This window comes from Labeo rohita, unplaced genomic scaffold (assembly GCF_022985175.1).
Source record: "Labeo rohita strain BAU-BD-2019 unplaced genomic scaffold, IGBB_LRoh.1.0 scaffold_518, whole genome shotgun sequence".
NCBI lineage: Eukaryota > Metazoa > Chordata > Actinopteri > Cypriniformes > Cyprinidae > Labeo > Labeo rohita.
In genome coordinates this window covers 42443-56245 of record NW_026129439.1, presented here as the reverse complement: position 1 = coordinate 56245, position 13803 = coordinate 42443, and the positions used below count along the sequence as shown (strand labels likewise).

Here is a 13803-nt window from a genome sequence, read left to right as displayed (position 1 = left end):
GACAGCTTGCTGACCCTGCAAGAGACAGTCTTGCTAACATATTCAGTTTTGTGTAAGATGATGTATAGACTGTCTGATATTGTTGTATCCAAAGAAATTCCACAATTGTCACTAGAGAAACTGTTTATTAAAATCAGAAAAGAAACGTACATATTTTCCAAACTACCGTAATACATTTCAGAACTTTAGCTGCTGTTATAAGTAGTTTCAACACTTTTTAGTTAATTTTATTGTCTTTTTGCAATTCAATTTTGCAGCAGTTAAACACATTCCTCTGTACAGTGACAGGCCATGTGAGCCTCTGCAGTTTCTCTCAGATCTTCAGTCTTCTCATAGCTGCTGCTCAGACTTGCAGAATGGTTCAGTCTGAAGTCTAAAACAGAAACATCAAATTATACTGTAACTACTGAAACAAATCAGTGAAATATTATCTGAAAATTTGGAGGATGGAGGTCTTACTAGAAGGCAGACAGAAGAATCCAACAGTGATATGACTAGTCCTGATTGGCAAACACCCAGGCAAACAACGCAACATGGGTTCAACAGAGTAGCATTTGGACACTTGCCTATCTGACCTCTTGTTCTCCAGTTTCACAGTTTCAAGCCTCATGTGACACTCTGAGGAAGATGGTATACAATAGAAGTGTTTTATTTAAGGCATTTATTGTCATAGAATAAGCAGTAAAACACCTACGGCTGGCATCACGGCAGCTCTCAGCAGGAAGCACCCATGAGTAGGCAAAGCTGACTGAACTCTTGGTCAAGAATCCACTGGGTGTGGTGTACTCCTGTCTGATTTCTCCATCAGCCTTTCCACAGAGTCCACAAGTCTGCCCCTTCATCCAATCCACAACATAAACCTAAAAAATCCAGGAAAAGCAGATATCTTTAGAAATACCAGCATTATAGAATGACCCTATTTACAGGACTGTTCAGTTATGCCTTACCATCCACTGGTCACTGTCATAATAGACCTCTTGAAGACCATGGCCTGGGGCATAGAGAGCAATACCTTGACGTTTCTGCTCAATTCGAATGGTACCTACATCAAAAAAGCCTCATAAATGTATAGGAAAACACTCCAAGACTCCTTCCCAAAGCAAAGACCAGCTTCCCAGTAAAAGTAATATTTAATTGAAGTCTAAAAAAAATTATTGCAATTGTATGCAAGCAACATAATTCTGTACCAAATTAATATGGAGAGAACTTCAACCTGTTGGGTGCTGGTATGAAATGTTGGTTGGTATTGCAGTTCCATTTATTTTAACCTTCACTGCACTCTTCTGGTAATATATGTTAACATCACTGTTGTGAAAGAAAACATTGAACATTGCACTGAGTTTGCTTTTGTATAATGGAACTTTTAATATCAGTAAGCTGGACTTACATGTCTGCCACCTTAATGGTTAGGTCTTCATGCTCAAAAACATCATCCTTTTTCATTAGGACTATGAATTTGTGCTCTGAAGTGCAGTCTTGAACTAAGACTTGGTAGCAGGAAAGGGGAATTTCATAGTTGTACTGCTTATGGTTGAATGTAGTCAAGGTGTTTCTGACCTTATTGCATTTAGCTAGGCAGTGAGACAAACAAAACATTTACTGCAACAAAATCAATTCATGAAAAATGAAAGGCCGTCTTAACACACTTTACTAACCTGAACTAGCCTCTACATAAAGGTTTCGAAATATATTTGTGACATCGTTTTCTGGATAGGCTTGGATAGCCTCAAACGGCAAAGCGAATGGAAGAACCACGTTCGACTTTGACAAGGTCATCTGCAAATTCACAAATCTTAGAAAGTGCTGTCAAAAAGGGTATAGTAAACCAACCACTAGGTTGTAGCTTACTGTTGGGGTCTTAATAATGATGTCCATGGTTGTTTCAGTTGGGACAAGTATGATGAGTTCAATCTGCCTCTCAGTGTTTTTTTCATTGCTAATAGCCAATCCAGTCATTTGAGCTGCAATAGGAATGTATTCAGCCAAACTTGAATAGGAAAGGAAAAGAAAAATGTGTCAATATGTTGACATTTTTGGAGTAGAACATTTGCCAAATGAAGAGTAACCAAACCTCTTGGCATAGGCAGTGATAACTGTTGGCACCTTCTTACACTTCACTTTGAGAACGACGATTGGACTTGGGCCTTGGTGGCCAGTCTCTACATTGATGGTAATTGCATATTGTTGGCACTGTGCACCCCAAGCAATCCTTGCCTAGATAGAGGCAAATTTTGAATGCTTTATCCCAGGGATCTTCAAACTCGGTCCTGGAGGACCGGTGTCCTGTAGAGTTTAGCTCCAACTTGCCTCAACACACCTGCATGGAAGTTTCTAGCATGCCCAGTAAAAGCTTGATTAGCTGGTTCAGGTGTGTTTAAATATGGTTGGAGCTGAACTTTGCAGGACACTGGCCCTCCAGGACCAAGTCTAGAGACCCCTGCTTTATCCTAACACAGGGGTGTCCAATCTTGCTCTTGTAGAGTCACTATTATGTGTAGTTTAGTTCCAATCCTAATTAAACACACCTGAACCAGCTAGTCAGGATCTTCAGGATTACTAGAAACTTTCAGGCAAGTATGTTGGGGCAGGTTAGAGGTAAACTCTTCAGGCTATTGGCCCTCCAGGAGCAGGATTGGACACCCTTGACATAGCAGAAAAAGATAACTAAAACAAACTCTTTCATCAAATTTCTTACATCAACATTGTGCTTGCTTAACAAGACACCATCAGCGCACATCTTCCAGTTGTCTTTCGCTGCGATGGAGACCACAATAATCTGCACTCTTGAGGTAGGTCTGTCCAGGTAAGCAGCAAGCTGGTACCCCAACATTTTGCGATCAACTCTCACAACGCGTGCAATGATAGCAACCACTGGAGGAAGCGAGTCCCCAAGAAATCTAGACTGTAAAGACATTTACTAGCCATGTAAAGACATTTACTACTAGATTTAAAAAAAAAAAATAGTATGAAAGGCTTTATTAAAAATCTGCTGATGGAAACTATGTCATACCTGAACAGGCTTGAAACCTTCACTGCTTGGTCCACTGGAGAGGTCCTAGTGATCCATATAGTGATCCAGAAGAATAAATAGTAGTGTGTGGGTTGCATAATAAATAGAAAATCCTAGAATTACCTTTGTGGTAATGAAAATACTCACTTTAGACAGACGTGAGTTGGAAGATCGAACAGAACTGCTGGAACTAACACTGTGGCTACTGGTGCTTTGATGGTAAAATAATTTATTATGGCTGAAAAAACTGGAGTTCTTGTTCCTCTGTTCACCTTCTAGGATATCCCTCAGTTTCTGCAGGACAGCCTTGACCTTGGGAGTCTCCGCATCAGGAAAACTGATTTCTTTAAGCAGCTTTTTAGCGGCTCTTGGGCCTAGTTGGACCTCTAGCTCTAGTCCCTCAACAGCAGGACCATCAGCTGCCAATATATACATTTTAAGATAACACATTTTCAATAACAAACATAGATCTAGTGAAATTCTGAAGATTTGACTCTAGATACTTGCCTCTAACTATGGTAATATGTACTCCATGCTGTCCAATCATGTTATAAAGGGTGGTGTTTTTGATGAACTTGGCATCACAGGACATAACCTCCATGCATACATTAACTCCAATGTGAGGTAAAACAGAACAAACTGTTTTGTGAGTTGGAACACTTGTCCTCAATTTAGGTTCCTCGGCAGGTGGCATAACAGTTTCAGAAGACTATGTAGGGATGAATAAAACAAATTAGAATTATAAAGAGTAATTAGCCAGTCTAATTTCCTAGTATCTTACCAAATCTCCAGGTAAAATCTTTGAGGTAAGTGTTTCTTGGGAATGTTTCACAACTACCATCTCTGGTACAATGGGTGTAATTCTCTCTGCACTGACCTCCTTAATATTTCCAGCTGCTGCCACAGTTTCAGAACTAGTGTGGGATGAGAATCACAAAATTCCACTTTAGTAATGAGACAGACCCCGGTGAAAAATTGACAATGAGTCTACTCAAAATATTCTGTACCGTGCTGTCAAAGCATGCACTGGAAGTACAACAGGAAAAGCCTGTATCTTAAAATTAGCATTTGTGATGTCAAACTTTGCCTCCACTTTTAGTGGCAAAAATGCATGGATCTTTCCTTTGGCCATGGATGCAGCTTGAACAAAACCTGTATTCAGTCCCATTACAACAAAAGTCTGTAAGGCAATGCTTGGTGAAACTTCAGCGGTTAGCTTCACGTCTGTCTTCAACAGATGAGCAACACTGATGGTTTCAGTTAGAGGTGGTGTAATAATAGCCTGGACTGGAAATGATGGCAAATAAGAATAAATGTATAAATATTCCCTAGTTCCAATCAATCTATAAATAGACTACTGCACTTTTGAGACTCTTACCCTTCAGATTAGCAGCAGCCACTGCAGCAGCATACAAACTTAACTCCATTGGTACACCAGCTACAGATGGAAAGATGCGACGCACTTCAGCCACCAGTAGGGGCTTGGCATATTGGAAGGCAATGCCATTCTGCATTGCTTTAAGAGCTTCCCCTGCCAGCTTAGATATATAGCCTCCGGTAGTAAGCTGTAGATAAAATGTAGTGGTTAGCTCCATTCTGAACGTTCTTTTCAAAAGTTTAGGAGGATGATGCAAATTAGTTAATTTTTTTCGGTTCGTATGATATTACCACAATATACCTGCGTTGCCTGATCAAGAACTGCTTTGTCGACATTTGCAAAAGCAATCTCTTGTCCAAGAATTTTTACATAGATTGAGCCCAGGGGCTGCTTCTTTGGCAGGGCCTTGAATGTTTTTAGCTGGAGAATGCCAAATAGACAACAAAAATATGAAATTGTTAAGAAACACTCCATAAATTACATTTATAATATGCTACACTTACAGCCTTAAGAACTTGTTTCATCCTGGGCAGCCTGTCTTCATTCAGGAATGGAGATTTCAGAAGAGCTTCCTGAAATCCGTCAATTCTGATGCCAACCTAAAAGAAAGTACTTCAGTGAGGTCAGGTAAGAATTTAAGAAATAAAAAGTACTCTGTCTTTTTCTGCATCTTATTTACTCACCTCAAGAACATCAGCAGCAGCTCCAGCCAGGTAAGCACGTGCTTTAGCTACAACTGCTCTGGGCAGGATGGTGGCAGCATCATTGATCATGAAAGCACTACTGGCAGCACCAACCTTGAGAGGAACTAAACAACAAAACTAATTGGCAAGTTTTTCTCCTGGCATGCAACATATTTGGAGATCATCAGAACTTTCTTACCTTCATAACTATCCAAGAGAAATGCTTTGCTGTAACAAAAGCTAAGTTTGTCCAGTTTTGGGCTTAATATCTTGATGGCAACCCTGCTGGCTGCGGCACTGGAAAAGACCAAGGTGGATTGTTCATGTTGAAGTTTAAAACATCTGTATGTTGGTATATATTCTGGTTTTTGTTAGTGTAAACTCACATTAGAGCAAACTCAGGGTGTGTGCTCCTTGTCAAGACTTTCATGTGTGAGTACACAAGACTGGCCACCTGTACATTTGGTTCCTTCTGTAGAGCATGTGCAAGAGTAATAACCAAACCCATGCTTGGCTTTGTCTCAAAAAGCACAATCCATGACACCATGCGCAACTCTGGGTGGAGATCTTTGTTTACAAAAATTTGCAAAACTACATTCTGGACCTGAAATGCAAAATGAATTGCATATAGTAAACAAGTGTTGCTTCATTTCAGTCCTTGGAACCTATATACCAGAATGCTTTAGACACGGTTTGTTGGTTTGTTAAACAAGTAGATATCTAAAACATTCTGGGAGGTGGGTCCCAGGGACTGGCAAAGGGAAAAGTTGAAGTAACCTACAATCAGTATGACGAAGCAATGCATGACTCAAAAATATCTGACTAACCAGTTTGGGTTCCTTTTTGGCAATGGCCTTCAGAGCCAGAATTGCAACCACTTGAACTCTCATTGGAAACAGAGGTATTTGGTTCCCAAATACTGGTAGAAACTTTGTGATGTATTTGATGCTGGCAGGGTGTCTGGCGTTGCCCAGTACTTTCAGGATCAGGGTCATCTTTGCAATGTCAGCCTTAGCAGTCGCCTCAATAACCATCTCATGGAAGGGCTTGAAAAAAAAAGAGGAAGTTGTCCAAACTCCACACAGAGTCAAGCAAAACAGAAAATGAATGATATTCTTTACCTTCAAAAGCTCCACTGGGCATTCAATAAATCCACTGCAGCACCTGGCAATCATTGTCCCAAAGCCAAGCATGGAAACTTCATGTAGAACAGGTGTTTCTTGAACTTTGTGACTCAAAGCCAGATCCTTTGGCAATACAGCATTTATAGAACAAGTTCAGGCATTATTTGACATGTCAAATAAGTGGTTTAAGCTTCAATGATGAAATACGAGTGTACGCACAGAGTACATCTTAATGGTGTCCAAATTAGCAGTGACCATGTGCACCATGGACAGAAGGACCTGAGTGAACTCAGGGATGGAAAGTTCACCTGCCAAGAACGTCTTCTTGATGAATTTTAATGCAGCTAAGGTGCCAGCTGCAGGAACAGCATCTAAGATACATTTCCTTAGAGGAGTAAAAAATGAGTGACAAAGATTTGTTTACTTCCACAGTAAAATATTCCTGATAATTTACTCACCCCATGTCATCCAAGATGTTCATGTGTTTCTTTCTTCAGTTGAAAAAGTTGAAAAGAAATGAAGGTTTTTGAGGAAAATATTCCAGGATTTTTCTCCACATAGTGGACTTCAGTGGTTTCAATCCAGCTTCAAAGAGCTCTACATGATCCCAACTGAGGAATAAGTGTCTTCTCTCGCAAAAACCATTGGTCATTTTCTTAAATAAAAAATGAATGTATGTACTTTTTAACCACAAATGCTTGTTTGTACTAGCTCGATTTTACGCATTACGTAATCACGTTGGAAAGTTCATGTGTGACGTAGGTGGAAGTACTAACCATTTTACTAGATCCTTATTCCTCGTCTGGGATTGTGAAAAGCCCTTTGAAGCTGCATTAAAACTGCAAGTTGGACCTTCAACCCATTGCTCCTCATTGCAGTCCACTATATCGAGAAAAATCCTGGAATATTTTTCTCAAAAAACAAATTTCATGAACATCTTAAATGACATGGGGGTGAGAAAATTATAAGGAATTTTATATCCTGGAAGTGAACTAATCGTTTAAAGTGAATATTGTGTACCTGAAATTAGGTCTGGTTTTGAATTGAGACCAGATTCCCTCAATAGCATCCACATCTGCGAAACGCATGAGCTGGATGAGCTGAATAAATTTCAGAGGAACATCTTCATGGACTTCTCCCAGTTTTTTGGAGGCCAGATGATTCAGAGCATCTACTATCTTAATGAATACCAGTAGAACAACAACAACAACAACAACAACAACAAAAAGTTAAAATACTACTATAGTTGTGATTGATGCAGTCAACAATATTAAGTGTATTTTAATAATAATATGAAGTATATCCTTACTTGAGCCTGTGGATTACTGATTCTCATGAGCTGAATTGGACTCCAAAAAGTCTCAGTGCTAAATTCATACTGTAAAGTGCCACGAGGTAAATAATCAGCACTGATTGGAATTATGGGAGATGCCATAATCTCCAGAAAGGTCAAAGCTAGTCTGAAATATTGAAAATATAACTGGGTTAACTTAAAAATTAATATTAATTCCATACAAGTGTTCATGAGCAAACATCTTGCCTAGTTTCCATCTGGGTAGCATCACGAATCTCATATAGAGGTGTAAACTGATCAATCTCTTGGACTGTTGCTTCAGCAATCATAACTCCAGTTGGAGTTGGCTTCATGATGTAGCTGTAGGTTGCAGCCCCAGATAAACTTTTTACCCTCTGTAAAATTATACAGTATATTTAAGTTGAGTAACAAACTGTCTGCAGTAACTTTATGAAGCCCCAGCTGAAATCCCCAGTTCAAATTTAGACCTGACCTTTTGGCATTCAGTGCATGTTTCAGTGTAAGTCAAGCCAACATCCTTCATTATCCTGTCATGGCAAAGTGTAAGATCTCTAGACTTGATGATGGTGGTGCGGTTGTTTCCTTCATCTTCACTGATCAGATACTGGGTCTCGCAAATGCCTTGAACTCCATCCTTGATTAGAAAGAAGCCTCTGATTTAGGTTCAAGATCTACATAATTAATAATAAAACTTCATTTCACCCAGTCTCACCTCCTGAACCTCATAGATGTTTTGGGTCTTCTTAAGGTTGAGCTGAAAGATGTTCAGAATTCCCCTGTGCAGGTTGATAATGGTAGTTGGGACCACAGAAGGTGCAAATATCTTTCCAACCACACCATTGGTGTACTCAAACTTAATAGGAATCTGAAGCTGAGCAGCCAGTTCTGAGGTGAGCTTAGTAGCAACAAACGAATCTGTGGGCCAGATACCACTGTACTCGAACAGCTGAGGATTTGAGAGCTGAAACAAATAGGCAAAATCTAAATAATTATGTCTTGAGTCAGGAACAGGACAAAGCTAAATGTTGGCATTAAACTCTTCTGGTACCTTAAGGAGGAACGTATTCTCAGTTGCAGCACTGATGGAAACCTTGCTGTTGATTTTAATGCCAGCTCTGGCTAGACCTTCCTGGTGAAGACCAGTGAAGAGCAAAGCCTCATATTTGTACACATAAGTCTGAGTGCCTGCCAACTCGGGGACTAAAAGTGCAAAATAGCATTTTAGATAAGTCACATACAGTAGTAAAATCTTATTTTGTCATTGTTAAACACACTAGTAAAATAGGAACCACTTCGCTTACCAAGATTTACATGTTGACTTGCTGAAATTTCAGAGAAAGCTTAATATTAATACTTTTTTGTCAAATTATGTATCTAAATGCTGACATTTAATAAAGCATTGCAGGTTACTTACCCACAAGGGCTATAGTCAAGGCCACGACAACAGTTCTCATGGTCAGCGGTTGTGCAAAAACACCATGTCTGTTTTAAAGTCGAGCATTTGCTGGGCAAATACTGATCTAAAAATGTATGATTAACCAACCGGTTGTGTTCCTACTCTCGCCAGCTCATTGGTCTAACATGACAATCCAAGGTAACCTGGACTTTAGTGCTTGATACTGATATATAAATGGTAACTATTGCAAAAAATCCAGATGTAAAGCATTTTTTTTTTTTTGACAATAACTACAGTAGCTGACTTCACATTATCCTGCCTGTTGCATGTCTACTTACCAAAAAATAAATCGATGGACATCAAATACCGATTTGTGCTGTAATTATTTTATTATGCAATTAGAAAGAGTGATACATGAGAAAAACGCATATACAATTTTGACATTCTGAATACAATAGCATGATTAGCTCACTTAAGGGCAACAGCATGTTATTTGGACCTTACAGTGGCATAGTAGACAGTCTCTGTTTCTATGGTCTCTGTTTGATATTCATCGGTGGGTACTGGGGATGTGCATTTTGTTTTAAAACTAATGCTGGAGTAATGAATGTCTTGATTGTCGGCATCTGCTTTCTGTGTGTGGTCAGAGGTTGCAGTGTTATTGTACACTGAGTCATTCTGATGGAGGAAGGACAGTAAAAGAAAAGTCAGCATTTGATGTGCCCGAATACTGAATCTGTATTCAGAAAGGCACAGAAAATGAACAAAGCGTTCTACGGAGCCACGGTTAGCCGCGGTTAGCCACTTGTAAACAGTAGCCTTACATTACAGTAGCCTACATAAAATTTCACTTACCACACAGGACAAAGGCGAATGATTTGCAGATCCTGAGCACCACTGACAAACATATAATCTTGAAAGCTATGTGGTAAGTAGGGTACTGTCATTCCGCTCTGTCACACAGAGTATGTGTGACTGCGAATCTCGAAAGTGAAAGTAAAAAGCGAACACTAAATTGATTTCATTGCTCACTATATTATTAATAGCGGCTCGCTGATGCCCGCAATTTATATACAGTATAAATACCCAATGATATAATTGTGAGAGAAAGCACTGACATATATTTTTTCCTTCCATCTCATTTTTTGGGGTTCCATAGCACACTGTATTTCCTTTACGAACACACTATTCTTTGACTGCTTTTTAGTGCCACGCTAAAAAATAATAATAATAAAAAATAATAAAAAACATAAGATTATGAGAATAAAGTAAAAATATTTCGAGAATAAAGTCTAAATTAGGAGAATGAAGTTGAAATATTTCGACAGTAAAGTCAAAATTATGAGAATAACATCTAAATGTTTGGAGAATAAAATCAGAATTATGAGAATAATATTGAAGTGTTTCGAGAATAAAGTCTAAATTGTTTTGAGAAAAACATCAAAATATTATGAGAATAAAATCAAAATTATGAGAATTAATTCATAGCAATTACAAGATTAAAGTTTAAAGTATTATTTTGAAAGTATATTCTAGCCTATTGTGCATGCAAATGGCCCAGATTGGGAGCACCTGGAGATATTCCAAAGTCTCAGCTTTCAAAATCTGTCAGTTTTATAGTGAAAAACAAACAATATGTCTAAAACTATTTTTTTTATTTAATGTAGCGTGACAGATTGCTGTATTCACCTCAGGTTAAGGGGTATGCAAATTAGTCATCTTTCCTATTACAATGAAACATCCGTTTAATTAAATTAGGCTAAATGTTTTTTTTTTTAATTATTTCTTCTGATGTTCCTTCATGTGCTATAAACTTGAAATAATGAGGAAAAACAAATACAAATTTATAATTGTGAAGAGTGAAAGATTGGATGCCAAAGACGTTTTTGCAGAGCAGGTGGTGGAATTTTCACAAAGAAAACAGCATCTATAATTTAATGAAACGAATGTCTCATTGTAATTGAAAAGATTACTGATTCACATGAACACAGCGATCTGTCTCGCCACATTTAAGAGCATGAAAAACACATTATTGCAAGACCCATTGTATTAATGCATTGTATTTCGCCATAAAACTGATTTTGTTTTATGTTAAAATTACCAAAAGCACAAAGCTTATTGCTATTATCGGGTGGCTTCTGCACTACAAATAGACCTAATGAATGAAATCGAAGATGTGAAACATATTTTCCAAGCATACTGTCACTGTGAGTATAACACACTGTATGATTTCTGCTAAATAAATTCCGGTGGCCTGGCAACTTTTCCTGGTACTCCCAATCCGGGCCATTTGCTTGCAAATCCGGGCTATAATCTCAAAATATTATAACTTTAATTGCTTTGACTTTATTCTCAAAACATTTCGACTTTATTCTCATAATATTACGACTTTAATCTTTAAAAAAAAAATTATGTGGCACTAAACTGCCATTGTAGTATCTGGATTTGGGATAATTTTTCGAATATTTGTATGTAAAATATCTAATTTTTCAAATAAATGTATGTAAAATTTAATTTAGTGTCAGCCATCCTTACCTGAACCTCCTCCTCCCCCTTTTCAGTCTTGTGAGTTTTAGACAAGGTACACCTTCTCCTCCTTAAAGAAACACAACTAATAATTTAAAGTATAAAAAGGAGTTCTAAAGTCTGAGATCATTATTTAGATTTGTCTAAATTTAATAATTTTTTGTATTCCAATTTATAGATTCTATTTATTATAATACAATTTCATTTTATTTGTGACATAAATAGTTTAGAATCTTAAATATTTCTTTCCAAATTAGCTAATTTCTAAAACTTGAAATTTGCTGACCTATACCACAGGATTCCTATCAGAGCGAGAATCAAAACAACACACAGTATGACAACAGTGTTTCGTAGTGCTGTGCTCCCCTCTTGGTCTGTACAATACAGAAATCATTGATTAAGAAGATCAGCTGCACTCAAACAGGCTGCAACAATCATTCTGCATTAAACAATATGTGTTATGAGAGATGTATTACCTTCTAAAGCACAGGAATACTGTTGAAGCTCTTCATTGCTGACTGAGTCCAAGTACAGCTTGTTGACTTTAGTGAATCCATCTGTTACCTGTTGACCATTCTTGTACCAGATGTAAGTATGTTTGTTGTTCAGAGTGCATTTAGTTAAACAGCTTAATATGACTTTTTGTCTTCCTGATACAGCGTCTGGGCTGCTTGTTACCTGTGTATCTGAAAAACAGAATTGAATTACTTAAAGCTGAGCTTAACATTAATTCTGACTGACACAGAAAACAAAATTCATTCATCATTATCTTTTACCGGTAACAGTAAGAATGACTCCAGGTGATCCAGAATATTTGCCACTTGTTTTGTCAGTGATGAATCTGAATCGATATTCTCCAGAGTCACTGATCTTGAGATCTTTGATTCTCAGTTTGTTCCCCACATACTCCACACGACCAGCAAACTGATGCTCCTCACGCAGATCACTGATATCACCACGCTGAACACGATGCCAGAATGTTTTATTTACAGTATGACCGGAGGGATGTGAGTATGTGCAGGAAATGTCTACTGTTGAGTTCACCAAAGCACAGACTCTTGTAGAGGTGTAAGTCACATCCCAGCAGCCTCTCTGAGAAACACCTGAAAGAGACACAGATTAACATGCAAAACTCACACAGTTGTTTACATATACACATGTACGGATCGAACAGTGTTTTGTTTGACCCTCACACACAGAAGAGGAGCGATGTTTAAGGTCTTTATGAGAACAGGAAAAGCTGCCAGCATCTCTACTGATTGACACAAACATGTTGGGGGAGTTTGTATATGTGGAATATTGTCCATTCTTAATCCAGTAGTAATACCGAACTCCAGAGGTCAAAGTGCAGGAAGTGTCACAGGTCAGTTCTACTCTCTCATCTGTCAAGTTTGTAGATACAGGATTCATCCTCACCTCTAGGACTGAATTAGAGTGAAAATTAAGAAAACTTAATTAAATGTCAAATGAAACAGCTGAACTAATCAGAATCTGGACTCAGTTTCACCTGTGACTGTTAGACTGACGGCTGCTGAGCTGAGATGTTTAACTCCGTCATTCATGATGAACATGAGCTGATATTCTCCAGAGTCTCTCTCTCTCACGTCTGATATTGTGAGTGTTGAAGAGCTGTTTGAGATCTGATGTTTCACTCGTCCTGAGTAGTCTGAGTCTAAAATCAAATCTTCAGGTTCATTGTTTTTTCTCCAGTTTGTACTTTGTTTCTCACTGAACCAGAACACAGTTTTGATGTTGATGTTGGAGTAAAAGCACTTCAGTGTCACTTCTGTCCCCTTCACAGCACAAATACTCTGTTGACTACAGGTCACAGAGATCCGGTTCAATGTTGCAGTGCCTGAACAAGAAAATGTTTTATTATAGAGATGGTTTACATACAGTCAGAAGAGATCTTCTACTGCAACAATCCAGTGTTTATACTAGCAAATATTGCTAAAATAACATCGCATCCAGACTGACGAATCCCCTGCTCACATCCACTCATCCATGATTCTGATTTAGTTTCAATTTCAAATATTGTCAAAGTGTGATATAAATTTATATGGCCAGTTCATTTTTAAATATTTAAACAGAAAATCCTGTGAGACCAACATTCAGACTGACATTGAGCCCTACTGGACAGTTCAACTGATCTTAAATGATTTTAAAAGCTTGAAAATACAGAGCAATATTGATCAAAATAAATTAAGATAATCACTTTTGGAACATAAAATACGTCAAAGATAATTAGAGACACATTTACATGAAAACATTAGAGAGGAGAAAAACAAACAATAATGTTCAAACCTGGAATGAGCAGCAGCAGGATCAGCGCTGAGAGTCTGGAGTTCATGATCTTCACTTTGTGTAAATT

The 13803-nt window shown here is 38.1% G+C and overlaps 2 protein-coding genes across 4 annotated transcripts in view; both read right to left on the bottom strand.

Annotated features, from left to right (window-relative positions):
- Positions 1-105: 105 nt before the first annotated feature.
- vtg8 (vitellogenin 8) lies at positions 106-9090 on the bottom strand. The gene is made up of 32 exons (XM_051103641.1): positions 8925-9090; positions 8812-8832; positions 8559-8710; positions 8223-8471; positions 7983-8144; positions 7736-7884; positions 7505-7655; positions 7216-7373; positions 6415-6580; positions 6193-6318; positions 5899-6117; positions 5458-5675; positions 5271-5368; positions 5072-5196; positions 4892-4987; positions 4689-4808; positions 4389-4575; positions 4018-4297; positions 3792-3924; positions 3518-3719; positions 3158-3429; positions 3011-3055; positions 2696-2902; positions 2072-2214; positions 1849-1987; positions 1656-1776; positions 1388-1571; positions 1214-1305; positions 948-1042; positions 695-860; positions 460-618; positions 106-373 (listed from the first exon to the last, which is right to left on the bottom strand). The coding sequence occupies exons 1-32, from the start codon at positions 8962-8964 to the stop codon at positions 261-263; spliced, it is 4788 nt and encodes a 1595-aa protein (XP_050959598.1). The 5' UTR covers positions 8965-9090; the 3' UTR covers positions 106-260.
- Positions 9091-9272: 182 nt separating this feature from the next.
- The window catches only part of LOC127160990 (sialoadhesin-like), a 10446-nt gene continuing 5915 nt past the window's right edge, over positions 9273-13803 (bottom strand). Inside the window, exons 1-8 of one of the 3 annotated variants that reach the window (XM_051103639.1) lie at positions 13737-13797; positions 12940-13287; positions 12626-12856; positions 12209-12535; positions 11909-12118; positions 11719-11806; positions 11442-11517; positions 9273-9584 (exon numbers count right to left, since the gene is read on the bottom strand). In XM_051103639.1, coding sequence (XP_050959596.1) covers positions 9396-9584; positions 11442-11517; positions 11719-11806; positions 11909-12118; positions 12209-12535; positions 12626-12856; positions 12940-13287; positions 13737-13782 — 1515 coding nt within the window. In that variant the 5' untranslated portion in view covers positions 13783-13797 and the 3' untranslated portion in view covers positions 9273-9395. Of the gene's footprint in view, positions 9585-11441; positions 11518-11718; positions 11807-11908; positions 12119-12208; positions 12536-12625; positions 12857-12939; positions 13288-13736; positions 13798-13803 lie in introns of those variants that run through there. The other 2 variants (XM_051103637.1, XM_051103638.1) reach the window with 2 other exon arrangements.